The sequence below is a fragment of the Lepidothrix coronata genome, unplaced genomic scaffold (assembly GCF_001604755.1).
Source record: "Lepidothrix coronata isolate B3197 unplaced genomic scaffold, Lepidothrix_coronata-1.0 Scaffold134, whole genome shotgun sequence".
NCBI lineage: Eukaryota > Metazoa > Chordata > Aves > Passeriformes > Pipridae > Lepidothrix > Lepidothrix coronata.
The window spans coordinates 485218-509955 of record NW_016690314.1 but is presented as its reverse complement, the minus strand read 5'-3'; the positions used below and the strand labels follow the sequence as shown (position 1 = coordinate 509955).

Below are 24738 nucleotides of genomic sequence, written 5' to 3'. Positions count from 1 at the left end.
GCGGCCGTTATCGGCGCCACCGTGCCCACGGGGTTCGAGCAGACGGCGGCCGAGGAGGTGCAGGAGAAACTGGGCTCGGCCTCCAGGATCAGCAGGGACCGGGGCAAAATCTACTTCGCGGTCCCGGCCCGGAGCCTGCCGCAGGTCCGTGCACGCCGCCTGCTCCGCTCCCTGCTCCGCTGTCCCCGCCGCGGCCTCGCTGCCCTCCCCGGCCCTGCCCGGTCCGGTGGGTCACGGCCCCTCCGAGCAGAGCGCTCCGCTGTCGGAGGCCGCGGCCGGCCCGGGTGCAGCAGCTGTATCCGCCTTTATCGCGGTTTGAAAGGGAGATTAAGTCAAAACTGGGGAGGTTAAATCAGTGCAGAGGTATAGTGATAACTCCCTTGGGGACTAAAGTGGAAAATCGTGCATGTAAAATGGCAAAATTCTAACGACAGTAAACACAATCCCTATGACACGCGGTTAGTAACGTGCCACCGTGCCTTCTCATCTCCTCTAGGTCCACCGTCTGCGGTCAGTGGATAATTTATTTGTTGTTGTTGAAGAGTTCAAAGACTATCAATTTAAAGAAAATAAGGTGAGGTATTCCTCATTTTTCGGTCAGTTCTGGGGTTTGAAGTGTTGTTTGGTTTGACTGTTTTTTAGTTTAAGACTAGTGTCAAAGTATTCTGTTTGTTTAACAAGTTTGTTGGGTTTTTCAGTTGTGATATTGTTCCAGTTCCTCTTTTCTGGCTTGTAAATGGAACTGTGGCCATGTTGTCTAACATTTCTTCAGTTAAATATGTTGCATTGGCAAAATCTGGGGTGAGAGCTGATGCCATGTTTGTAGGTCACAGACATAGGACAGTGATGTATCGCTTTGGTCACTTAATGCACTGCTAGCTGTTTGTTTTATGCGATAAACTGTGAAATCCTGTGGGTCTTGTGATTTTCAGTGTAATTCCTTTTATGGCAAGAATTGGACAAAAACCTGTAAGCTTTTCTTAAAGATGTAGTGGGTTAATGTTTAATAAACTACTTTGAGAGACCTAAAAATAAAAGATAACTTTTAAAGGAATGAAATTACTTCAAATTACGACTTCTTCTGTCTGTTAAAGGAAGATGCTTTAAAGGATTTGGAAGGTTTGGTTAAAAAGCTGCCCTGGACCGATCCGTTGAAAGTTTGGGAGCTGAACAACAGCTTAAAAAAGAAAAAGACAAAACGCAAAAAACACAATTTGCAGAGTCCTGCAAGCAAGGAGAAGCTGAATGATGGTGGAGAAGAGGGAGGAGCAGACCAAAACGACACTAATGACCAGGAGGACTGTGCCCAAAACATTGTGGGTGTGGCTAGCAGCCAGGATACAGAGAAGCCCCAAGGGGTGGCATCCCAAAATGGGGGAGAGGAGGAAGAGGAGGATAATGAGCAACTGAATGCGAGGGACGAAGTGCAGGCGAGTTCTGGGAGTAGTACCAAGGCTGGTGATGGTCAGACAGCTGAAGGAGAGGCGAAGGTGCTGAAGTTCCGTGTGACGTGCAACAGAGCTGGAGACAAGCACAGCTTCACATCAAACGAGGCTGCGAGAGACTTCGGTGGAGCCGTGCAGGAGCACTTCCAGTGGAAAGCTGACATGACGAACTTTGACGTGGAGGTATGGTGGTGTGCCTTGGAAATGCCTATGTTTCTGCTGTACAAATCTTTAGTTCTTAATTCTGATGCTTAGAGGTCCCCAAATTGCCTTTCAGAGACTCTGGAACTGAAAGTGTTCATTTCCCTGACACTTTACATGTGTCCTCCGATCCCAGCAGTTGCTGGTGCTTTGGCTATCCATGATAATAATCTCTGGAGTGGCCCAGTGTGGCACCTCTCCCTTCCCCGGGCCTCTAATTTGTTCAAACGCTGCTGTCTCCTCTTGTCAGCTGATGAACCAGCACAGCTGAGCTGGGGCTGCAAAGCTCTCTCCCAGCCACAGCAAAGGCTTGAGTTCTGAGTATTACCACCTGCTATAGCCTTTGGTTTCCTTCGTATTTAAAGGTAATGCCAGTGCCTTCTGCTTTGCTTTTACCCTCAGTAAACCTGTCCTTATTCCGTTGTTTAATATCACTCTAAGTTGTCAGGAGATGCTCCATCTGGAAGCTGGTTTTATGGGTGAAGGGAACAGAAAAGGTTAACAGTAACTGTCCAGTGTTTATTTCCTGTCAGAGGAGAGCAGAGTTTGGGAAAGCACAACCAACACCCTTGGTAGGAGTACTGTTTCTGAGGGACAAAGAGACTTGTTTTTCTTGTGGTTTATTAAGGGCTGGTCACTGCCCTGGAGCAAGATGCTAATATGGTCTCCACCACAAATATGAATTTTATTGCTGCTTTGCAGATACTTCACTGTGACTTCCAGGACTTACTTGGCTTCTCCCCCAAACTTAAAAACTAAACCTTTTAGGAAGCCAGTGTAATTGTTATAGCGCTTTGGGAAGTCTTGTGTAAAAGATTCTGTGTGACTGAGAGAATATGTGAATGCTCTCCCAAGTTCTGTCCTTTATGGTTATAAAAATGGGGCTTTGATTTTCCTACAAGAAGAAAAGCTCTTTTATACATCGTTCCTGGTTTTTAAATTGCCCTATAACTTCCCATAAATATTTACCAGGCATACTATGGAAACTCCTGAAATTCAGTTCAGGTTTTTTCTTTAGGTTCTTCTGAATATTCACAACAATGAAGTGGTGGTGGGGATTGCATTAACTGAAGAGAGTCTCCACAGACGGAATATCACACACTTCGGACCCACGACGCTGCGTTCGACTCTGGCTTACGGCATGCTCAGGTCAGGGCAGCTGCGTTCAGTTATACTCAATTAATGAGCCCTTTTGTTTCAGAAATTAGGCCCTTTATCTCCCCACTGCTTCCTCAGAAGCCATTTCTGTTAATTCTCGAAAAAAAATTTAAAAAGCAGAGTTGCTGACACAGTGTGCTTTGTAGTTACAGTGGTGGTTTCCCAGACAAGGAAAGTAAATCTTTGCTGTGTTAGCCTAGCTTCAGAATAGTGTATCACATTTGTGAAAGAATTTCACTGTATTGCTGCTCGTAAAATGGTAATTAACGTATTGAAAAAATAATCACAAAGTTTTTTTGTTAAAAGGATAGAATCAGAATTATTAAAATAGTTCACTTTCCCTTCCTTAGAGAAATTCACATTTTCTTGGCTTTTCTCACCATATCTTTTCTTCTATTTTTCAGACTCTGTGATCCCCAGCCCACAGATATCATAGTTGATCCCATGTGTGGTACAGGTGCGATACCAATAGAGGTGATTCTTCTGTGATTTTTTTAACTTAATTAAACTTAACAGTATCTGTAACTCAATAATGTGTGTAAGTCTTCTTGGTAATGACTGAATAGCGAGGTCCAATCTCACCAACTTTTGAACAGATACAAATACACTTTTTGTAAGTGACCTTTTTCCTTCTCTGGTCTATAGCAGGAAGAAACTAAATCCAAAAGTATTTTGAGCCTTAAAGGTGCATAATACCTGTAGCAGCTATCTGTTACAGAACTCTAAAATTCCTTGCCATCCACTTGCAGTTGCTTTGTTGTATTTTGTCATGTTTGAATAATTCTTCTGTTTGTTATGTTTTCAGTCAAGCAGCGTTGATGCTAATGTTGCTTATTATCAATTCTCCCCTAGGGAGCTGCAGAATGGCCCGGCTGCTACCACATTGCAGGGGATAACAACCCTCAGGCTGTGAAGAGAGCAGCAAACAATATCTGCTCCTTACTGAGGAAAAATGAGAGTAAGGACAGGTGAGAAGAGCACAAGGGATTTCTGTTTCCTGCAGCGTTGTATGCAGAGAAATCCACTTTGCATTGATGCTTTGGAGTGTCTAGTTCATATTTTCCTGTTTGTTCCACTTCCAATGTTCTAGATCTCCTCAGTGTAAAAACCTTCTGAGTGCTCATGTCTGAGGTAACTGCCTTTGCCCTTGCAGCAGCACTGTCCAAGGTGTTCCCTTGGACATCATCCAGTGGGACATCTGCAACCTGCCTCTCCGGACGGGCTCTGTGGACATCGTAGTGACAGACATGCCCTTTGGGAAGAGGTGAGGAGTGCTGGAAAGGTGCTGTGCCTCACTGCCACAGCTGCATGGGCTCACCTGGCCAGGCCTGGGCTTCTCTCCAGTCAGGTCCTTAACTGGGCCTAGTTGGGAAGGTGTGACAGGCCCTATGGTAAAAATACAGCTTGAAAGTAACAGTAACTGTGGTCCTGAATAAGCTGATCCTTGTCTGAGACCAACATCAGTGAACTGGTTTCAGTGATCACAAAGGACATCTGAATGTATCTTGCAGGATAGGGTCGAAGAAGAAGAACTGGGATCTCTACCCAGCCTGCCTGATGGAGATGGGCCGGATCTGCACCCCAGGGACAGGCAGGGCTGTGCTGCTTACCCAGGACAAGAAATGCTTTGCCAAGGTATGTTCTGTGAGAGAAAAATCAAACCTATTTACACTTGAAAATGTATTGAGAAAAAAATTGTAAGCTGTCATCATTACAGATGTTTTATTTATTGAGCAAAAATTACTAACATCTAAATGCAGTTCTGGATGTGAAAAGTCCCTTGACATTGCCATCAGATGTGATTTAGACTAATAAAAAATAGTATTACTGTCTTAAAGCTGCTCTCTGGCTGGTTTTGGCTTGCAGGCCTTGTCACGGGTGGGACACATCTGGCGCAGAGCTCAGACGGTGTGGGTGAACGTGGGGGGACTCCACGCTGCAGTGTATCTGCTGCGGCGCACCTGGGAGAGAGCAGAAGAGAGAAGGTCCTTCTGGTAAACTGCCTGGAAGAAGACACCTCCAGAATTTGTTGAATGGCCATTTGGTAAAGCGGACACCACAGAGCTTGGGTCTGTCAGTTCCAAACCCAAACAACCTAAGCAGAAATTGTGTCACACAAATATTAAACCAGGGATCAACTTGAGAGCTGCCAGTTGTACTGTGTGTTCTGAAAACTTGTTATTTAAATCACCTCTCCTCCTTGCCACCCAAACTGAAATTCAGTTGTGGGATTAGTAACGCTTTCCATGGCCTGAGTCTTCTATATTTTTCAGTTAAATGTTTATTCCTCTGCTTACAGTAGAAAACATGTTGAGGCAGCTCTGAAGGTAACGGTTTACCAAACTGTAGAAAGCTTACATGTATCTTAAAATGACTGACAGGACTACTAAGACTGTCACCTTGAAGGGTTCAGAGGTAGTATTTCTCTAGTGTGGGATATTTCCAAATTGAAGTTTTCTAATTTATAGCATTGCTCAAATGTAAACGAAGAAAATAAAACAGTACCTGGGTTTTATGGTCTGATAAGCAAATTCCAGTTAGTAAACAATATGCTGTGCTACTGATTCTCTTGCCTGTTACCTCACCTTAGTGCTAATTACAAGTAAATTTCTAATCCATATTTTAATGTTCCACTGTCTTGGCTGAGGGGGTAACTCACACAGCCTTAGCAAACCGTCTGTAGTTACTGTTTGAGAACAAAGATACTTTTAGCAGCTATATTAACAAGTTCATGTTTCCAGTGTCTACTGTGGACACATCAAAGCGGCAGTGTTTGAATTTCTTAGGTGATTTAACTGTCATAGTTATGCTGCCACAGTATTTACAAAACTATATTCCCTGTCCACTAACTTGAAGTTGCAAATAATTTTTCTTCTCTAAATATACTGTGATTTCTCAAGCCTCTTACTCTGCTCAGCAGAGGCTGAAAACAGATTACTGGTTTGTCCTTTTCATTACAGTGTGTTCATGCTAAGTCCTTGTAAGTGTTCAGAGGTGAATTAACAAGTATTAAAGTTTTAGAAGTTTTGCATAAGAGATGATTCTTAATTGTGTTCTTTTCTGGTTTGTGTCCTGATTTAAGAGTATAGAAAAAAGATTATGTACAGCGATGTCTGAATAGCTCTGCTCTTTTACAGATATGAATCTGTTTTTGAGTTGGGCAGTTTGAAGCAGTTGCTGTTAAAGCCCACACTTCTGTTTTTATGGAAGATTGGCACCAGACACTGAGGAATAGCAGCTTTTTACAGTTAGGACAATCAGCCTCATTGTATATATATGCTGTGTAATCCCACAGTGCTGCTCACAGCTGCTTTACAGTATCAGGATCTGAACTATGTGCTCCTTCCATGATGTGAATTTGCTGTTTTCCTCTCATAGAAGGAACACGAGGGAAGTGACTCCTTTTCCACAAGGGCCATCAAACAAGCCTGCCTAGCAGTTCTGATACCTCCAGCTCTACTGGGAAAAAATGTAATTGAGAGGTGATGGTTTCTCTTGTGTCATTCTCTAACAATGTACACACTTCTCCCTCACAGGCTGCTAGAGGAGCAGAAATTAGGAAAGAATCCCTCATCTAAGTCTTGTTGGAGAATGTTGAGTATTCTAAAAGAAAAACCTGCTAAGAGGTGTTGACACATACGAGGAAAAGGCACTGTCTTTATGCTTTTAGCACTGTAATTTGCAGTGACTCTGGAGAAGAATATGCTTAAACTGCCTTTGCACACTTCATCCCTACCCAGGGTAGGGAGGCTGGAAAGAGATGATCCTTAACGTGCCTTCCAACCCAAAGCATTCTCTGATTCTATAAAGCACCGTGTTTGGAGAAGTATCTGTTACGACATACTTGAGACAGCAAAATGAATGGTTTGGGTTGGAAGGGACCCCTTGCCATGGGCAGGGGCACCTTCCACTATCACAGGTCCAGCCTGGCCTTGGACACTCCCAGGGATGGGGCAGCCACAGCTTCCCTGGGCAACCTGTGCCAGGGCCTCACCACCCTCACAGAGTAGGATTTCTTCCCCAATATCTAATCCAGTAACTTAATTTTTCCTCAAGGTTTTACTATTTTCATGTGCACAAGAGAAAGAGAATACTGTATGGTATTTGGGAAGCTCCAGCTGAAGGATAAAGGAATGTTATTTCAACACCCAGAGGGCAGGAGAGGACTGAATTGGCAGCTTAACTGTTACCGGATGGGGAAGAATTAGTATTGTGGCAGCACTGGTAGGCCTTAGTCAGAAGAGCTGTGAACTGAGGCTGGTGGATGATAAGACACGACAACTGTTGGACAAAGAGTTCAGCACTCTTAAGTGAGGAAGGGTGCGGCAAACCATCGTTGCTGTTGTCCGTGTATTTGGTGAAAGGGTCCCTGAGGGGCAGCGCCGTTCCCGCCCCCCGGGGCTTCCCTCACGGCAAGCCCCGCCCCGCGCTCCTGGCCCGGCCGTGCGCAGGCGCTGAGGGGCGGGGCCGCGTGTCGCGAGGGGCGGGGCCAGGATGGAGCCGCCGCTGCCGGGGTCCGTGAGCGGCCCGGGCGGCCCCGGGCCCGCGCTGCGCTCCGAGAAGACACGGGAGCTCTCCGAGGTCGTCTTCAACAACCACAGCCCCCGCCACGTGCTGCCTGTCTGGCTGGACTTCGAGGGCCTGCCGCAGGGCTACCCGGTCCTGAAGCCGCGCACCGGCCGCGTCATGCGCAGCTACCGTGGTGGGTGCGGCGGGCTGGGGCGTCGCGGGGCCCAGGTGGTTGAGATGGTAGCGGTGGGGTTCACCATTTTCTTCTTTTCCTTTTTTTTTTCCTCCTTTTCCTCTTTCTGCTCTTCTCTCTTTCCTTTCCTTTTTTCCTTTCCTTATTTCCCTTCCTTTTTTCCTTTTCTTTTTTCCTTTCCTTTTTCCTTCCATCCCTTTTTCCCTTTTCCCTTTCCCCTCCCGGTTCACACTAGTTACCAAGGCCGTGGTGGTGGTGAACAGGGAGCTCAGCTGGAGAGGAGCTCGGTCCCTCACGGATAAAGCTCAGTCCTTCGCGAGTGCCCCTCAGAGCTGCTCATTAAAAAGTGCCATAACTGCTGCGTTCCCCCCTTGTTCCCTCCCAGGGCACCTCTGGCTGTTCCGGGATGCAGGGACCAACGATGGGCTCCTTGTCAACCAGCAGGAGCTGTTTGTGGTAGCCCCCAACGTGACCAAAGCTGACATCACACTGCCAGGTAAGGGACAGCCCTGCATGTGCCCTGGGGAATTCTGAACTTAGTCTCTTTGAACTTCAGTGTAAGGATGAGTGAGAAATCAGAAGTAAACCTGCTCAGACACAGGAAGAGGTGGTGAGGGTTTCTAGGTAGAGCTGTGGTGCTGGGTAGAGCTAGGGACAGACCTCTCCTGTAAAGGATCTGTGAGGGGTTTCATAGGTGCCTCATGGCAGGAACCACGTCCCACCCCTCTCTGGTGAGCCCAGCCTGTGGGGGGTGACGCTGCTGCGGGCTGTGCTCTGTGTTCCTGTGCTCAGAGCTGCACTGTGGATGTTGGAGCAGCAACTGAGAGCCCTCGTGACGAGGCCGTGTTTTGTTTGACCCCAGTGTTCACCCTGAAGGAGAGATGTCTGCAGGTCGTGCGCAGTCTGGTCAGCCCGGTGGACTACAGGAAACTGGACATTGTTCGGTCATTATATGAAGAGCTGGAGGATCATCCAGATATTTCAAAGGATCTTCAGCGGCTTTCTCTGGAGAGGAGTGAACCGTTGAGCAATGGAATTCTGGAATAACATGATTACTCACTTCAGACTCTTCAATAGCAAACCACTGAGTTTGAGCAGCGAGAGTCACCAGGAAACACATCAAGAACCAATGCTTCCATTTAAAGTTCTGGAACATAGACTCAGTTAAGTTGGTGATGGTAAGTCAGATCCCAAAGACTGAACAACACCTGGAGTGTGCCAGCTTGTGATGGTTCAGGTTTGTTCCTCGTTACATGTATCACAAATTGACGGCTCCGGAGGCCTCGCGTGGATGAAGCTCAGAAGTTTGGACACTGCGTAGGGATGTAAGATCAGGGCAGCTATATGGAACTTATTCATACAGAGTAACTTTCATTGTATTGGAAAGCAAATCACACCAAGGATTAATTTAACCCAAACTAATGGTTCTAAGTGGCAGATCAACACCGGTTTTGTTTGAGTAATTTGTTTTGATGGAATTTCCCTGTCATGCATGCCTCGATGTGCCTGTGGGTCACAGCGTGGGGGTTTGTATGTCAGGGTTTCCAGTACCACCTGAAGACCTGACAAACGTTATGTTGGTGGAAAAATGATGTGTAAAGGCTTGGGGTTTTTCTGCCTCTTACCTCTGCACTTATACAAACCCATGTTGTATCTGCACTGCAGCTGATGCGTTTTTACTCATATCATACCTTGAATGCCTTATTTGCCTTCATGATTGAATTCTTGCCTGGCTGATCTCAGCCACAGAGACCAGATCCTAGTTTTGGACACCTTTGTCCTTCACAGCTGCTTTCCCAGCAGCCTGTACAGGGTTCACAGGAGGTAGATGCTTTGAGTCCTGCCTCTTTCCATCACAGTGCTGTGGTCCAGGTCACAGTGGGGGGCCTTTTTGGGCCTGTCTCCTCAGGACCAACAGGGGCTGTATGGGCTCACGCAGCCAGTTCACAGGCAGGGCCATGCTTTGTGGCAGGCTGGAGAAACAGAGATAGCATTTCTTTGCCCATATTGTGTCCCTCACACCTCAGTGAAATGTGTCCTCATGTGAATGCACAGAGTTGAAAGCAGCATAGTTTCAGCAGACACATGACTTTTCTACCAGTAACAGATGTGGTGCTGCTCAGGTAGAAGCAGGTTGGCAGGAGATCACAGCAGGTTATGTCTGTGCATACATTTGTTTGCAGTTGTACATTCTGGGAGCAGCTGTGAAACTGAGAATCTCAATGTATTCTGTAAGTATGGAATGTCTCCCCTATTCGTTGACTTGTCTTTCTTACGTATTTGAAGTGTGTGAATTGATCTTTGACATAAAAATCCACACTACCTTTCTGACTGATTCTGTCAGGTACCTCGCAGTGCCGATGTGTTTGTATCCCTGTGATACTTGGACAGTCATGGTTGATCAGTAACAGGCACTTTGGACTGTACAACCTGCCCAGCCCATTGCTGCAGGACTGTGCTGTGGCTCACAAGACCTGTCAGCACAGCTTTGGGCAGTGTCTGGGCAGAAGGAGTACGTGGCAAGTTCTGCTCTTACCACCTCTCATAGATCTCTGAAGGGAAAGGGTGCCCATATGGGCCTCAGGAGCAGACGGGTCAGTGCCCCAGGGAGGCTGAGGGTGGGAGGGTCTGCCCTGCCCATACCCAGGAGGTGGTTCCCTCCTGAGGCCTTGCACTTCGATGAGCGTGGCAGTTCCACTGGGCCCTGACAGAAAATTGGCCTGCTTGGCTGCAGCTTTTCCTCTAACAGAGTTGGCATTAGATGTTGGCTTTAACAGATCTGTACGTGGCACACACGTTCTGGGTATTTCTGAGCTGGCTGGGGTCTGTGATCTCTTGTGTTGCTTATTAGAGTGTATTTTTCTGTTGTGGAATGCTCCTCTGGGTCAGAATAAAAGGCTGGAGAAACCCCATGTGGCTCTAAGACATGAACATTGGGAAATGGAGCCTCCTACTAGTTACTCAGCTGCATTAGCAATAAATGAATGTCGTCATTGACTTGTGGCAGCTTCACTAACACTGGGTGGTTTCAGGCAGTCCCAGCCCCACCTTGGTGGCCATCCCAGGGGCAGTGGTGAGAGCCAGGGCTCAGGGCCAGCCCTAGGGCTCTGCTGTGGCAGGAAGTGGTGAGGCACAGCTGAAGGGGAGAAATAACCCGCAGCAGTTCAGAGTCCTGCCCACACCACACTGTTGGAAAGGGAAGGCTGAAGTGCATGAATATACAGGATCGTTCTAGTCTGTTTGGAAAGTCATTCCAGTTTCCCTGTAAGACCCTGCATTACATGTAATGTTGGGAGCAGAACTGAAGCCAGCCATGGAGTTGGATGTGTTCTTTCCCCTCATTTTCCCCTGAGGCAAATAGTCTAAAAGGTTTCACAAGTTTTTCTAGTACCCAAGGGGAAGAAGTGTCTTTTCTTCCTGCTTTTATCCAGTTCCTTGCAACACAATTTCGGTCTCATTTTACATCACTTCCAGAGGTGCTCTGTCTTCCCATGACAGAATTTAGATGTATGTCAGAGGGACAGTAAGCAGGGAAAACGGAGGGAAAAACCCCATAAATGCAACTATTGTTGAACTGGTACTACTGCTAAAACAGTTCTTCTCAAGGCAGTCTTTGAGTTGTCATATTTTAAATAATAATACACTTTGGATATTTTTGTTTAGGTTTTTTTCTGTCTTTTGACCTTATAGCTTTATCAATATCACATTTTTTCAGCTTTTCCCTGCTAATATGGGCTAAGAAATTCATTGTTACTTGAGTAGTATTTGAGAGGTTCATGATTTCTTAGGCCAGAAGTGTAAAAAAACTGCCAAAGTTTGAAGGTTTGATACTGAAAACAAGAGTTAGTTGTACTGTTATGTATATGCAGAGTACAAAGAAATAGTAAATTAAAAGCTCTCAAAACTTACAGCACTGATTTCAGTTCATTTAAATGTAGACCTAGGGCTAAACACCAACAACAGGAACAGAAAGAGGGATCGTTTCAGTTAGGTATTGTGGGCACTCTGTGGTAGCAGAGGTACAGCAGGAAGGTTCTCCAGGTAGACCGTTTTGGCAGAAGTATTTGTAGCAATTATACTGGCTAATTAATTAATTATTTTAATCGAAAGCAGGTTAAATTAAAAAAAAAATTTAGAAAAATTGCCAACTTTAAGAACATACTTTAAACCTCATCCTTGACAAGCAAGACCTGGCCCTCTGACCACTTCTGATGTTTTTTAGTTCTCACTCCTTGCATCTGCTACGGTACCACATGTGGTAATGAGTGAGCTCCCGTGTGCTGCAGTGATGGAAAACGCTGGGAGCACTTTTAGTGCCTTCTCTGGTGGTGGCCGTTCCTTTCTCAGCCCTCGTGAGACCTTTGTCTCGCAGCCCGGTGGGCAGCGTGGCTGGCGCAGCTCCAGGGGATCCCTTTTCACACCCCCGTGCCCGCGGGGTGCAGGAGCCGCCGGCTCAGTGTCCCGGGATGAGCGTCCCGGGCTCGGTGTCCCGGGATGAGCGTCCCGGGCTCGGTGTCCCGGGATGAGCGTCCCGGGCTCGGTGTCCCGGGCGGGCGCTGCGCGGGCCCCGCTCCCACACGGCCTGTGCCGGCTGCGCAACACTCGGGAAACCGGCTCTGGCCTCCGTCACGTGAAACCCGCGCTTTGGCAACCGGGCTGGAGCAATACCCGCTCGCGGAAAGGAAAATGTGATTTGCACCTGGGGCCTGACGTCAGGCGGAGCAGGAAGCAGCGCTGCGGTCGGAGCCTGCCGGGGATCGCTCGTTGTGTCGCTGGCCCTTCCCCCGCAGCCGGGCTGGGGCAGGCCGGGAGGACAGGTCTCGGAGAAGAGGAAGCTTTGGGAGAAAATCCGCCTCCGCAGCTGACGGAGGAGGCCGAGAGCGGCGAGCCCGGGCGCGCACCATGCGCGGCTGAGGGGGCCGAGCGGGACGCGGAGCCATGGCCCTGCAGCCGCCGGCCCTCGCCCCCAGGGCGGGCTCGGCCCCGGCGCTGTACATCCACAGCATGCCCGCCTGGGTGCTGGAGGACTTCTGCCAGAAGATGGACTGCCTGAGCGACTACGACTGGATGCGGTTCGGTGAGGGCGCGGGCGCGGCGGGCTGGCGGCGGGGACGGGGCAGCAGCGCCTTTGGGACCCCACGGCCGAGCCCTTCCCAGCGCTCGGCAGAGCATATCCTGGAGACAGGGAATTCCCGGGCACCGATCTGGTTTTGTTTTTCGAACAAAGGTGGAATTCCAGATTTCTGTGTTTCCTTGGCTCCTCCCGGGCAGCCAGGCTCCCTCCCCTCGCTCTCCAGTCACGCTGCAACTCCTGCCGCTTCTCACTGCCTGTTTTCACATCCTTCACATCTGGTCAGATGTTCTGGTTTGTTCTTTCTTCCTTCTTTTCATATACTTTATCTCCTCATACTTTCTGTCCCTATTTTTCTTGGTCCTGGCCATGTCCAGTCAAAAAGTACAGAAAATGTAGTCCCTGAGTTGTTTGTTTTGTTTTTTTTTTTGGGGGGGGGTCTGTATCCCAGTCCAGACAATTCTAACCTGAATCTTTTCTTAGTGCATACCTTCCTTTATTTGACATGATTTAATTTCATTCAAGACTTCCCTAACTGTCTGCTGAATAAGCTCTTACCCCAGTTAATCTTCCTGATGTAGGGTGGGATTCATCTCCACTACTTTCAGATGTATAAAACTGTATTTCTGACGTCCTTCTGAAACTGGCTGGGGTGGGAACTTGGGAATCTTTGTCTCCACACGCACAGCGCAGCCCTCGGCCCCTCTGGTTCAGGCACAGCCCCTCCGAGACTGCAGCCCCGGGTGTGTGGGAGGGAGGGCAGCGCTGTGAGGGGAGGGGGGTTTCGTGTGGGAAAGCGAGATGGGAAGAGCACAGGGGGTGACCAGCATGTGCGTGTAGGGTCAGCCTTGGCACGGGATCTCCTGCTCCTAAAACTGCCTGTGTTTCCCTGATAGCTTTATCAGCACCTAACTAACACCCAGGTGATTCAGTTACTGTTTGGCTCACCACAGCACTGGGATTTAGGAATGCAGGCAGGAGTGCACCCACACCACTGGCTGCTGTCACCTGATTTGGGAGAATCACCCCAGGAATTTAATCTGAACTTACTTTGGTACACAAAGTACTAAGGAGAAAGAAGATTACAGGGAAAATATGCTGAAAAGTGTAACTGGGGTTTCTTTTCGAGTGTCTATGATACAACAACATTTTTTCCAGAATAGTAGAAGGAAGAAAAGGGATATCTTACTTTAGAACAGAATTTGCTTTGTGCTTAGCTAATTTATTGTGATCCTTCCTTTTAAAACTGTGCAAATGCAAAAGTGAACTTGCTTGCCCTGCTAGTTTCTCTAATTTTTAAACAGCAATATCTGTTCTCTCCCACCAGCCTCCTACGTGATCACTGATCAAACAGAGCTACGGAAAATCAAGTCCATGGAGAAGACAGGGATCAGCATCACAAGGGAGCTGATGTGGTGGTGGGGAGTGAGGCTGGCAACAGTGCAGCAGCTCCTGGACCTGCTGCAAGGGCTGCAGCTCTACCGAGCAGCTCAGGTCATCCTGGACTGTGAGTAGCTGCCCCTTTCTCCTGCGGGTCTCTGCTGCTCCTCACAGCATCCAGCCCCCGCCCCCAGGACATCTCCCTTGCTAGCTGAAGAAATTTTTTGTTGGGAGTCACATCCTCAAATTCTAAAATGTCTCCACTGATTGTGATTTTCTTCTCTCTAAGTAAAATTGGTGGTGGGAGGGAAGAGGTGACACAGGAGGACTCAGTGGTTCCCCCAGTTCACCTTTGTAGTGCCCATCTTGGACCCTTAGAGAGGTGCCAGGGAGACAGGTTAAAACCTGTGCCCAAACCTGGTCTGGGTCTTTTATGCATCAGATGGGGTTTCAGAACACAGAGGCTACACAGAGGGTCCTGTAGCACTGGATCACTGGATCCTGGGAGGCAGCATGTTATAGCTCCTGCCAAGATTGCTCACACAAGACCCAGGTACAATTGGCCTCTCTGGTCATGTAAAATGCAGGCTTCCAATACAAGAGCAGCTTCCAGCAATTGGCCATGAAAAGTAGAGACACGACACGGACAAAAATTATCATCATCCCTGCAGAGAAACACCATCCCCCTCGGGGTCTGCCTGGTTTGCTCCCCATGGTGTGTCAGGGTGCTTGTTCAAGGTGCCCCTGGCACAGGAACCACAGGGTTTCCTTTCTGCTGCTATCACTTACCTTTTGTTCTTTTTTTGAGCTTTCTCAAAAATATTTCTGAGATTTTTTGCACTTCAGTTGCCACAAGCTGCAAAAACTGAGTGTTTTTCCCTGTTAAAAATAAAACCCAATCAACTTCCTCCAGGCTGGAGGAGTACGCTTTGGGATTCCTGAGGAAAAGCTTAGCTTCTCAAAATTGCACTTGGCTGATGCAACTAAACAGAGATGTTTGTAATGATATCTGTGGGCTTAATAGTGAGCAGGGAGAGTAAATACTGAGAGATTGTGGCAAGAAATGGGCATCCTCTGTTGAGCTCACTGAGCTACTGAACTGCTGTGATAAACCTGACAGACCTGTGTGACAGCGGGCGAGTGTGGCACTGGGCTGCTCTGCAGCTGCACAAGGAGCTCCAGGTGACTTTGGTTTTGACTCTGGGTTCTGTAAAGCAACATGAAGGCTAGATAAAGGGGGTTTAAAAGAGGATGGAAGAGAAAAATCCTGTGATCACTTTTTAGTTATAATTTTGGATGATCAGTATTAATTTTGTCCCAGATCAATTCAAATGCAACAAATTGCAAAAGTACAACGAAATTATGTTTTTTAAAAGCTTCTTACTGTTGTCCTTTATATTGAGGTCCATAGCAAAACTTCATGTTAATGTAAGTGGCAGGAAGTCTGGATTATTTTGTGGTTCTGCCATGCAGAAGTAGTTAATTTTTTCTGGAATTAACCCAATATGGGCATTTCACTATGTGCTCACTCATAAGCAGAAGTGATTTCCAGAGGTTTAGACCAATCTTTAAAGTTTTTATCTACTATTTCTGCTTTTTTCTCTGTGTCTGAATATACTTATTCAGGTGATCCCTCTGGGGCTGATATGGAGGATACATTGCTTGTTCTGTTGGGCACTTTAGAAAACATAGCGGTCCTCACATCACCATAATTCCAGTCATTCCAACTTAAAGGAATAGGACACAGCGCACAGGGAGATGCTTCGCTGGAAGATTATTTCCCAAAGAGTTTTATCTCTGTTCAACAGTTTCTTCCACTCCCTAGTCCCACTTCTGAATGACCATAATAATTTTTTCTATGTCAGTTCTTTAGCTGCAGTGCTGCCCTGTTTATCTGATGTGCAGGAAGTTGCAAAAGTCATGAAAAACCCTGAAAAGTAGGTTGAATGAGGGAAGAGAGTCTAACTTCTGAGACTTCTAGGTTAAACTACAGGAGGAAAACGCCAACTGTCAGTTTTAACTAAAGGCCTGCAGACTGCTCGATGGCTAATTTCCAAAATCTGTAAATTTGGGATTTCATAGCATTCTGGCACAGTAACAAACATACCTGAGTGTTCTGAGTTTTAATTTTCAGACCTAGTTTCATTCAAACCTGAATTCATAGGTGGCATTAAAGAAAGTAGATACAAACCCCAAACAGAACATGCCCATTTCTACCATTAGTGCTCTTCAGGTACTGCTGCTCCTGAGCCTCAGTGCCTGAACCTGCCATGACTTGGCTTCTCTCACACGGTTCACTGACTCTTGGTCAAGTAGCCCAGCTCACACATCAAACACACAGCTTCCTGCTTGTTCCAGGTACTCCCTGGGCTTTGTTTGTACAAATCAAAGAACACAAAGCTGTTACCCGATTTCAGATGCAAACAGAGGCCTGACACGTTTGATTCTGAGGTCACCACTGTGCTTAAGATACAAAGCTGATAGAACAACAGGACAAAAAAACCCCATGTAATAATACTTGAGCTTATTTTACTTTATGTAAAAATAAAACATTAATTTTGATTTTTAAGAAAATGCTGAATGTATTGCTGATAAAAGGTGCCTGGTAGAAACAGAAGTTTAGAGCTACAACCAGCAAAATGTTGTTCTCAGGGAGTAGACAGGCCTTATATCACCCCTAGTGCACACAGGCCATTTTCAGGCTCCTTTTCAACCTCAGTTTTAAATGTATTTACAGATAAGAATTCACATGCTTCTTCAGGAGTTTCTGACAGCCTCCTATATCACAGTATCTTGAAATTTTGTACTTTATTTTGTTCCTATCCTAACTGTAGTCTAATCTCATTTGAATAATTCTCCCTCAGATGTACATGTTTTTCCAGTCCCTGTACACCAAAAGCATCTTTGTCATTCTTTTAACCTGACTTCAGGTTGCTTTTTCAGGCCTGACTCTGAGATTTTGCCAAGCTATGTACAGCACAGGATCTGTTAGAGTTCTAATGAATTGGTAATTCAGCCTTTAATTTTCCCTTAGATACCAGCAAGTCTTGAGCTTTGACCAATTTTATGTTTTTCCTAGATTGTCTCTGGTGTGTTTCTTTCTATTCCATAAGTAGAAATATGAGTATTCATTGCAAATAGTTTTGTATAGGAAAGTGTTTCCTCATCTTGCCTTTGCTCTGTGCTGAAGGGACATCTGCCTCTAACGTTACCAGCCCTGAGAAAAAGGAGCCAGTAGAGCCCCCCAAACAGGAGATCACATCTGTACCTCCCACAGAAGGCCAAAGGAGAGAGAAAGAAAACGAGATAAGCGTGTTGCCATCGCCAGGCTCAGCAGGCAGTAAGTACAGTCCCAGACTCGGAACTGGCTCTGACATGAAGTGACTGCACAGCCAAGGCTGCTGCGTGTTCGGGTCGGGATCGGACAGTGACGACACTGAGCTCCACAGTGGGCACACTGGAGTGTTTGCCTTTTTCCTAGCACTGCTGTATCCTGTTTATTCCTGACTTTAGCACGCTGCTTCCTGGTCCTCCTTCCTATAGCTCCTTTGGCCTTGAGAGATGCTGGCTGTGTCTGTCCCCTGGGATCTCAGGATCCCAGGTCTCTGACCGCCGTGGTCTCATTCTGGCTCCCTGCTAAGACTAGACCAGTGCATGCATTTCCTGCCCCATATCCCTCTCTCTGTGCACAATAATCTAGGCCAGCAGAGAACCAGACAGGGGTCAGCAGCCCCTCTGTGTGGGAGAGGGAAGGAGAGAACCCCAGCACATATGTGGGAGAACATCTGCAACAGCAGAGACACAGGGAGCTCCGTGTCCCCAGCCAGCCCTGGAGAGAGCTACGCAGTCTTCCTGCAAACAGGAACCAGGAAGAGAGCTCCCTGTCTTCACACAGCATTTCACAGCTTGTCAGAGATTATCCCTGGTCAGGAACTTCAACAAAATACCCCAGACCTTCGTAATTCCCAGACCTTTATAGTTAGTCATGGGCTGTGGTATTATAAAAATAAGGTGTATTTTCAATGCTGTTATTTCAGTTTCAGGTGCTGTTTCTGAAGGAGCCTTGTATTCCCTCCCTGCTCCACCACCTCCCCCGAGAGACCTTTTGAATTCCCTACAGTCCAGTCCTCCTGTCTCATCAAGTGTGAAGGTAAATTCCCTTCAGTGACTATAAAAAGGAAAATTGCTTTTATGACATCCTGTGGTTTTTTAGTTAAGAGTTTATCCCTCTATTTGTACAAAAAGCCATAGACCTGGTGAAAATGTGGGGCTCAGTTACAGTGGGTTTGGACTGAATAGAGTGCTAATGCTTCAATTGGACTCCTTATGGTTTACATCTCTCTTTGCCAGTGAAGGACTAGTGAGGGAAAAATGTACAGTATTGCATACTGCGTAGCTTGGAAGAGATAACATGCCCACAAATAACAATTGAGTTTGAAGAGCTCTCCAGTACAGATTTTACAGAGGACTTACCGTTCCTGGTGTGATCACAGGTCAGGGCAGTAGTTAGCATTGACCAGTCAGAACTGCATATATCTTTTAGTTTCATTTTATACTTAAAATGTGGTTCCTGCTCAAAACTAGGCTAGTATTAAATTTAAGTGTTGCTATCCAGAGCCTTGTGTAGCTGACAGGGGAAAATCTACCAGGATAGAGAGGTTCCATGACCTCTCTGAGCCCCTGTTCTGGTGCCTAACCATTTCTGTGGGAGAAGTTTTCCTCATGTTCCTCACGATTTCAGCACACATTTCCTGTCCCTGCCTCCCCACAGCTCTCCTGTCTTTCAGACTGTCTAGCTAGATCTGTCCTGTCCTCGGGGTGTTTCCCAGATCCATGGGCACACTCTGCTCCCATCACGGTTGTTTTCTGTGGTTTATTTTGTTTGAGGCTTTAAACTCTTCCACAGTAACATGGTTCAGGAGCACCAGCCAGGAGAGTAGATTACCTCAAAGAGTGCAGTAGTTTCAGAGTTTCTTGAGAAAGAGTTAATGCTTTGTTTCCTCAAAGCTGGTGCACATTAAGGTTGTGAAAGTTGCATGATTAGGCTACAGTGGAACTCTAATTACAATTGGTATTAGGACTTGCCACACTGGAAGCAAAAAATTATTGTGAAACCGACACCAGGTGCTCCAGAAGTAAATGTGAAGTTCCTACTAGAGCATAAATACATTATGAGGGACACCACTTTCTTATCCAACTGTCTCATAGCCATAAAGATTACTATTTTTTGTAGCTTAAACTAACATCACATAAATATATGGACTTTTAAACAAAACTAAGTCTGTTTTCTGGGAAAGGTGGAAATGCAAATTGGTAACTGATTTCAAGTAGCTTCTGCAATGCAGAATTTTTACATCATAACAACATTATGTATTACCTACACCCTAAGGAGTGATTGCACAGTACCTTTCAGTTTCATTCAGCAATCACAGTGACTGCATAAATCATGGAAAAGAAAATATGACACTTGAAAGAAGGAAAAAGGACGCAGATTTTCATGAGATAAACTTGTTTCTTCTACAAATGTGTAGCCTTGCAGCTCTTCTACTCCTCAGCAGGAGACAATGGCTGATCTCCCCAGCGGGAGTCTCCTGTGGGCCCAGAGGGAAGTTACTAATGCCACGAACGGTTTCAGTGACAAGAACAGAATCTGTGAAGGTACTTTTGCAGATGTCTACAAAGGTCAGAGGAACAACGTAGTGTATGTCATCAAAAGACTGAAAGAGGCGAGTACTGCACCTTTTTCTAGAAGGGGATATGTTGTTAACACCTCTTTCCTATTAGCAGTTGTTGTTTAATATTGTGTGGGCAAGGAACCGGAATGGCTACACAAGAGGAGATAAAAAGGAAATGATGTAAATAAGTAAACCTAGATCCAGCAAACACACGTGATGGATATTTAACTCTATCCATGGGAGTAGCCTGCATTGATGATTGCATCGGGGTGTCTTTACAATGTTTTTGTTCTAATTCTCAATTAATTATTGCCTTCGACTTAACATTGCCATCAGTGGTACTTGCCTGTTACCTGCAGTAGCTCAGCAGCAAGAGACTAACAGATCTGTATAAATGCAGCACCTTGTTAGTTACGACTGACGTTGTGTTGCACGTTTCATCTTTCAGCTGGAATGCACAAGCCCAAATTCTACCCAGAGGTTCTTTCACACGGAAGTGCAGATTTGCTTTCGGTGAGTGGTTGTGTTTCAGGGGCAGTGGTGCCTGTCCCGCTGCCGGCGGGTGTTGGGTCAGCCCTGGGGGTGTCTGTGGCTCTGTGCGGGCCAGGACGAGGCTGCTGCGCTGCCTCATGGGAGCCCTGGGTGAGCAGCAGGGCCTGGGGCTGTGCCTGCGCTGGCACGGCCGCTCTGAGCCCTTGGGGTGGGCAGGGCCCCCTCCGTGCCCCCTCCGTGCCCCTCCTGCTCAGGCAGGGCTGTGCTGCCCTGGGCTCCTGCTCAGGCAGTGCTCTGCCACCATGCCCGGGGCCCTGCTGTGCTTCCAGCTGTGCTTCCAGCTGCAGCACACCATTCCAGTTGCCTTGAACTTAGGAACTTAGTCCAGCTCAGGATGTATTTTTAGCTCAGGATGTATTTTTCTGTGTTGCTCTTATTTCATTTGCAAACGATTGCTGATCTGTGCCTGCAGGTGCTGTCACATCAACATTCTGCAGCTGCTGGGCTTCTCGGTGGAAACTGGCCTGCACTGTCTGCCCAATGGCTGCCTGCAAAACAAGCTCCAGTGCCAGGTAAGCAATGACCCGGGTCTGTGATCTACCTGTGACTGCAAGTCCTGCCCTGCTACTGTGTGGAAACCGTGGCTCTTTGGACTCTGAGAAACAACCGGAAAAAAAGGGTGCCCAAATACCTGGACTGCAAGCACCAGAAAGGCTGCAGCTCTCTCCTGGAGTTTTGACTGGGACTCAGACTAAACCTCTGGGTTTCAAAACTACCAATGTCTTACCATGTTTTAGTCTATAAAATAAAGATTTTTCTCTCCCTTCCTTGCAGGATGATTGTGCTCCACTGACCTGGGAGATGCGAATTAGCATTTCTGTGGGAGTCATCCGAGCTGTGGAGTATTTACATAATTTTGGAATTCTTCATGGGAATATCAAAAGGTGAGGGGTTTGGTATATCAGCACTTCCTTGGTCACTTGATAATTCCAGGATTTCTTTAATAGTAATGACTAAAACTTATGCAATTTGGAAATCCATTTGCAGTATTTTCTGCTGTCCCTTGTTCTGTAGGGCCTTTACCCTTACTTGTTTAATCTGTCTCTCCTTCCTGAATAATGGAAGTATATTCTTTTGAAGTAATTTTTTGAGTGCTTGTTCTTCCCCTTCTTCCTTTCTACCTTCCACTCCTACACAGCAGGCAAAATGCTGGACACTTTCAGTGCTTAACTTGAAAAGTGTAAAACTAATTCTTTGCCTCAAGTTAAAGTAATGACTTGACCAGTAATGTTATTTCTTTGTCCTTATCACAGCTCAAATGTCTTGTTGGATGAAAACTTTACGCCAAAGCTTGGACATTCTGGCCTGCGATTGCAATCTGCCGATAAAAAATCAGAATATGCCGTGATGAAAACCAAAGTCTTACAAGCTTCTCTTACTTACCTGCCAGAAGATTTTATCAGACATGGGAAGTTAACAGAAAAAGTGGATATATTCAGCTGTGGTGTGGTATGGTTCCTTTTTCCATGCTCTATTGCATTCTTCAGTGCTTCTAGACAGGAAATTGGATATAAGAACAAGTGCCTCGTGTGGTTGTTTTGCTGGCAATTTCATATCATAATTGCTGGCTCTAGAAGGTGTTGAAATCCTGGTTTTAATTATGTTCACACTCCAAATGTACTTCAGTTTGTGGCAAAGTGAGGTGAATCTTTTGAACAACAGACAAGTGTTTCTTTTAGCAAAAAAAAATATTGGTGCTGATTGTTTATAAAAAGTTAAGTTCTCAGAATTCTTGCAGAATTGCCACATGAGCTGCTACAAACATCACCTGTAATCTGGAATTTCAACAAAAATGATTGATAGTCTGTGATGTCACCTGTCTCCAGGTGTTTCATTTATCTACATTTAGCTTGACTTTCTTCTCATCCTTTGTCTCAACAGTATCTATTGTACCTAACTATAAAATCTGGACTTGGCTCTGGAGGTAGTTCTAAAGTCTCATGAATGCCCAGAGCTGGCATTGTTAAGCCATCTGAAGTAAAAATTGAATATCAAAATGCCTTGGCAGTTCAATATTTCTTTAGTTACAAAACTAGTTTTTAAAATTGTAATTCATTCTGAACAAACTGTTTTGTCTTTCAAATGCACTTTCTAGGTCTTAGCAGAGGTACTGTCGGGGCTTAAGGCACTGGATGAAGGCAGACACCCAATTTATCTGGTAAGAAGCAGCAGGAATAATGGACACCAACACAAGTGAATGGGGTTGCTGTCATAAAATTAATTTTACTTAAATACAGTTTGATATTTGCCATCTGCTGTACCATGTCCTGAAGAAGGGATGTTTAGGAGCCATATCCAGGCTCTGTTAATGTCAGTAGCCTGCCTGCCTTTAGACAGAGGCAGAATAGATATTCCCATTTCACACAGCACGCTCCTGAGTGCTGCTCTGATTGTATTAGGAAAAACTCCAGAATAAATCCGTGCTTATTTAAGAGACAAAGCCTTGTGCCAAAATGCTGCTGCACGTTTTCTGTGTGCCAGAAAGAGGTGCTCTGAGCCACACTGAGTGGGGAAACCTGGCTGGGTGAGAACTGCAGGTGCTCATTATCATGTTTATCGGGTGTTTGTGTCTTGCACTCTGGCCTGGAATTGATAATCTGGCGAGTTTCCCAAGGTGAGGTTGGAGCTACACATTCTACTTCCACAAGCAACCAGAACAGCCAGGCTCACTGAATCATTGACACTATCTGCAGAGAGCAGCCTCCACCTGCATTCCTTCTGTGGGACATGCTCCTGATTTCCCATCTGGCTGAAGCCTTGGAGGGGAGAACAACAGTTCTATCACTTACTATTTCCAAGCAATTCAGCAACGTTCAAAGGGGTTCAGAAAATCAAAGATCCTGCATCTTTGATTTCTTTAACATGTCACCACGGCCTGTGCAAGAATGCTACTCTACAAGTGTTGGCTCTTTTTCATCCCTATCTAAAGTGGCACAAACCAAGAAGAGCTGGGCCTGCTTTAGGGAATTTGGCATTGGACACATGCAGAGAAAGCCTCTGCCCTTTTCTCTCCTGTGAAAACAAACATTTCTGTCAGCTGCAGGAATGGAGATTCTTAAACCTTCTCAGTCTGTGAACCAGCCATTGAGGAGCACTAATGACAAACATGGCAATACTCATTCTCAGAGACTGAGGCAGAAATAAATGCTTGTGTTAATTTTGCCTTCACTAATGCATCTCCTTCCTTTGAACAGAAAGATATGATTGCTGATGAAATTCAAACAGCGAAAGAAAGCTCACACTCCAAAGTAAAAACTTTGGAAAAGCTGGCTGCCAATGAAATCTGCTGCAAATACCTAGACAGGAAAGCAGGACACTTGCCAGAAGAGGTTGCAGTTGATTTTGCCTCAGCCATCTGCCTCTGCCTGAGAAAGAAGAGTTCTAACATAGCAGAGGTAATATTTTAAATACACGACCAACATTTCAGTCTCCTTGTCATCGAGGAGCTAACAACATTCATGCCTTACTTATTTTGGGGAGTGTTGACATAGGAAAATATGTGTAAGCAGGGGTACAGGAATTATTCTGCATTCACAGATATGGTTCTTAAAAACAGGTGCTTGAAATTATGGAAATGGCTGAAAATAAATTAAGAGAGCATTACATCTGTGGAAGCAGCACTTCCGGCTTCTCCATGAACACTCCAGAAGAAACCGATGATGAGACTGCCAGTCTGAGCATGGATGTGCCTTCTGCAGTGGGGAATAAAGAGGAGAGTGCCCAGGCAGCCATCCTGTCCAGTGCCAGCCCCTGTGCCCCTTCCATGGGAGCCACGGCACCCGACACCTTCTGCGGACACGTGTCACGGGTCCCTTGTGAATCAGATGAGTCCAGTAGTTTCATATGGAATCCTCCAGAAAAATCCACAGAGGAGCTATCTAGCCACAGCTGTACCACTTCAGAAAAGGTGGCAGGTTCTGGTCACGGGGTCAAGCAGGAGAAACCTGCCCAGGGACTGCAGGAGAGGAACGCGGCGTGTGCCAGGGGCGTCGTCGTCCCAGAGGCAGCAGCTGCTGCCCAGGGCACCTGTGCACGGGACAGCCTGGACTCCTGTGCTTCACAAGGTAAAGGTGCCCTGGCGGGGTCAGACAGGGACAAATTACTTTCTTCTCCAGGATTGCTTAGGTTCTTCTTCCTACTTCTAAACATTTCATCTTTTCTCCTTGATTATGAATTTATTAGTAAATCTACACAATGTTTTGTGGGTTTCTATTAGATATTTTTCCTAAGCTAGTTTAGGTGGTTGTTTTTTTTTATTTTAGAGTTATCATCTATTCCTTAGACAATAAATGGATTTTTTTTTCTCAATATTTGGGCATTTTGTTTTTCAGCCTTAGCCAGAGAGACATCTTGGAAAATACAGATAAATGACCAAAAAAAGAAGCTCATGGAAAACATTTTGCTGTATGAAGAAGACAAGTTAAACAGTTCTGAACTTTTTGAATCATAACTTGGATGGATTTATTAGCAGTGGCCAGCTTAGAAGAAGAAATAAGGACTGTCTCTTCATTAGAAAGATGGTAAAAACGTACTTTTCATGTAAGGTTAAGTAGC

At 46.1% G+C, this 24738-nt stretch overlaps 3 protein-coding genes across 5 annotated transcripts; all 3 read left to right on the top strand.

Annotated features, from left to right (window-relative positions):
* Positions 1-5842, top strand: THUMPD3 (THUMP domain containing 3; the record flags this gene model as incomplete). Its single annotated transcript, XM_017827042.1, has 9 exons — positions 1-144; positions 497-574; positions 1095-1628; positions 2665-2795; positions 3209-3278; positions 3657-3772; positions 3958-4068; positions 4316-4439; positions 4671-5842. Coding segments are annotated over 9 exons (1440 nt in total), but the record flags the coding sequence as incomplete, so codon positions are not given.
* Positions 5843-7287: 1445 nt separating this feature from the next.
* On the top strand, positions 7288-9841 carry LOC108503263 (von Hippel-Lindau disease tumor suppressor-like). Its single transcript, XM_017827072.1, has 3 exons — positions 7288-7506; positions 7892-8002; positions 8369-9841. The coding sequence occupies exons 1-3, from the start codon at positions 7299-7301 to the stop codon at positions 8551-8553; spliced, it is 504 nt and encodes a 167-aa protein (XP_017682561.1). The 5' UTR covers positions 7288-7298; the 3' UTR covers positions 8554-9841.
* A 2317-nt stretch (positions 9842-12158) lies between these two features.
* Positions 12159-24732, top strand: LOC108503262 (interleukin-1 receptor-associated kinase-like 2). Of its 3 annotated transcripts, none has more exons than XM_017827071.1 (13): positions 12159-12583; positions 13905-14084; positions 17148-17297; positions 17995-18107; positions 19516-19683; positions 20081-20145; positions 20597-20696; positions 20959-21068; positions 21438-21633; positions 22280-22342; positions 23379-23579; positions 23741-24248; positions 24516-24732. In XM_017827071.1, the coding sequence occupies exons 1-13, from the start codon at positions 12445-12447 to the stop codon at positions 24632-24634; spliced, it is 2112 nt and encodes a 703-aa protein (XP_017682560.1). In that variant the 5' UTR covers positions 12159-12444; the 3' UTR covers positions 24635-24732. The 3 variants fall into 3 exon arrangements, with proteins under 3 accessions (XP_017682560.1, XP_017682559.1, XP_017682558.1); XM_017827070.1 differs by having other exon boundaries at positions 19513-19683; XM_017827069.1 differs by having other exon boundaries at positions 12160-12583; positions 19489-19683.
* The last annotated feature ends 6 nt before the right edge of the window (positions 24733-24738 follow it).

Excerpts from the sequence above, each read along its gene's own strand:
- LOC108503263 (XM_017827072.1), top strand. The coding sequence starts at position 7,299 with ATGGAGCCGCCGCTGCCGGGGTCCGTGAGCGGCCCGGGCGGCCCCGGG. Across the intron at positions 7,507-7,891 it reads CGTCATGCGCAGCTACCGTG|GGCACCTCTGGCTGTTCCGG; the intron begins GTGGGTGCGGCG and ends GTTCCCTCCCAG. Across the intron at positions 8,003-8,368 it reads AGCTGACATCACACTGCCAG|TGTTCACCCTGAAGGAGAGA; the intron begins GTAAGGGACAGC and ends GTTTGACCCCAG.
- LOC108503262 (XM_017827069.1), top strand. The coding sequence starts at position 12,445 with ATGGCCCTGCAGCCGCCGGCCCTCGCCCCCAGGGCGGGCTCGGCCCCG. Across the intron at positions 17,298-17,994 it reads ATCGCCAGGCTCAGCAGGCA|TTTCAGGTGCTGTTTCTGAA; the intron begins GTAAGTACAGTC and ends CTGTTATTTCAG. Across the intron at positions 20,146-20,596 it reads GAAGTGCAGATTTGCTTTCG|GTGCTGTCACATCAACATTC; the intron begins GTGAGTGGTTGT and ends CTGTGCCTGCAG.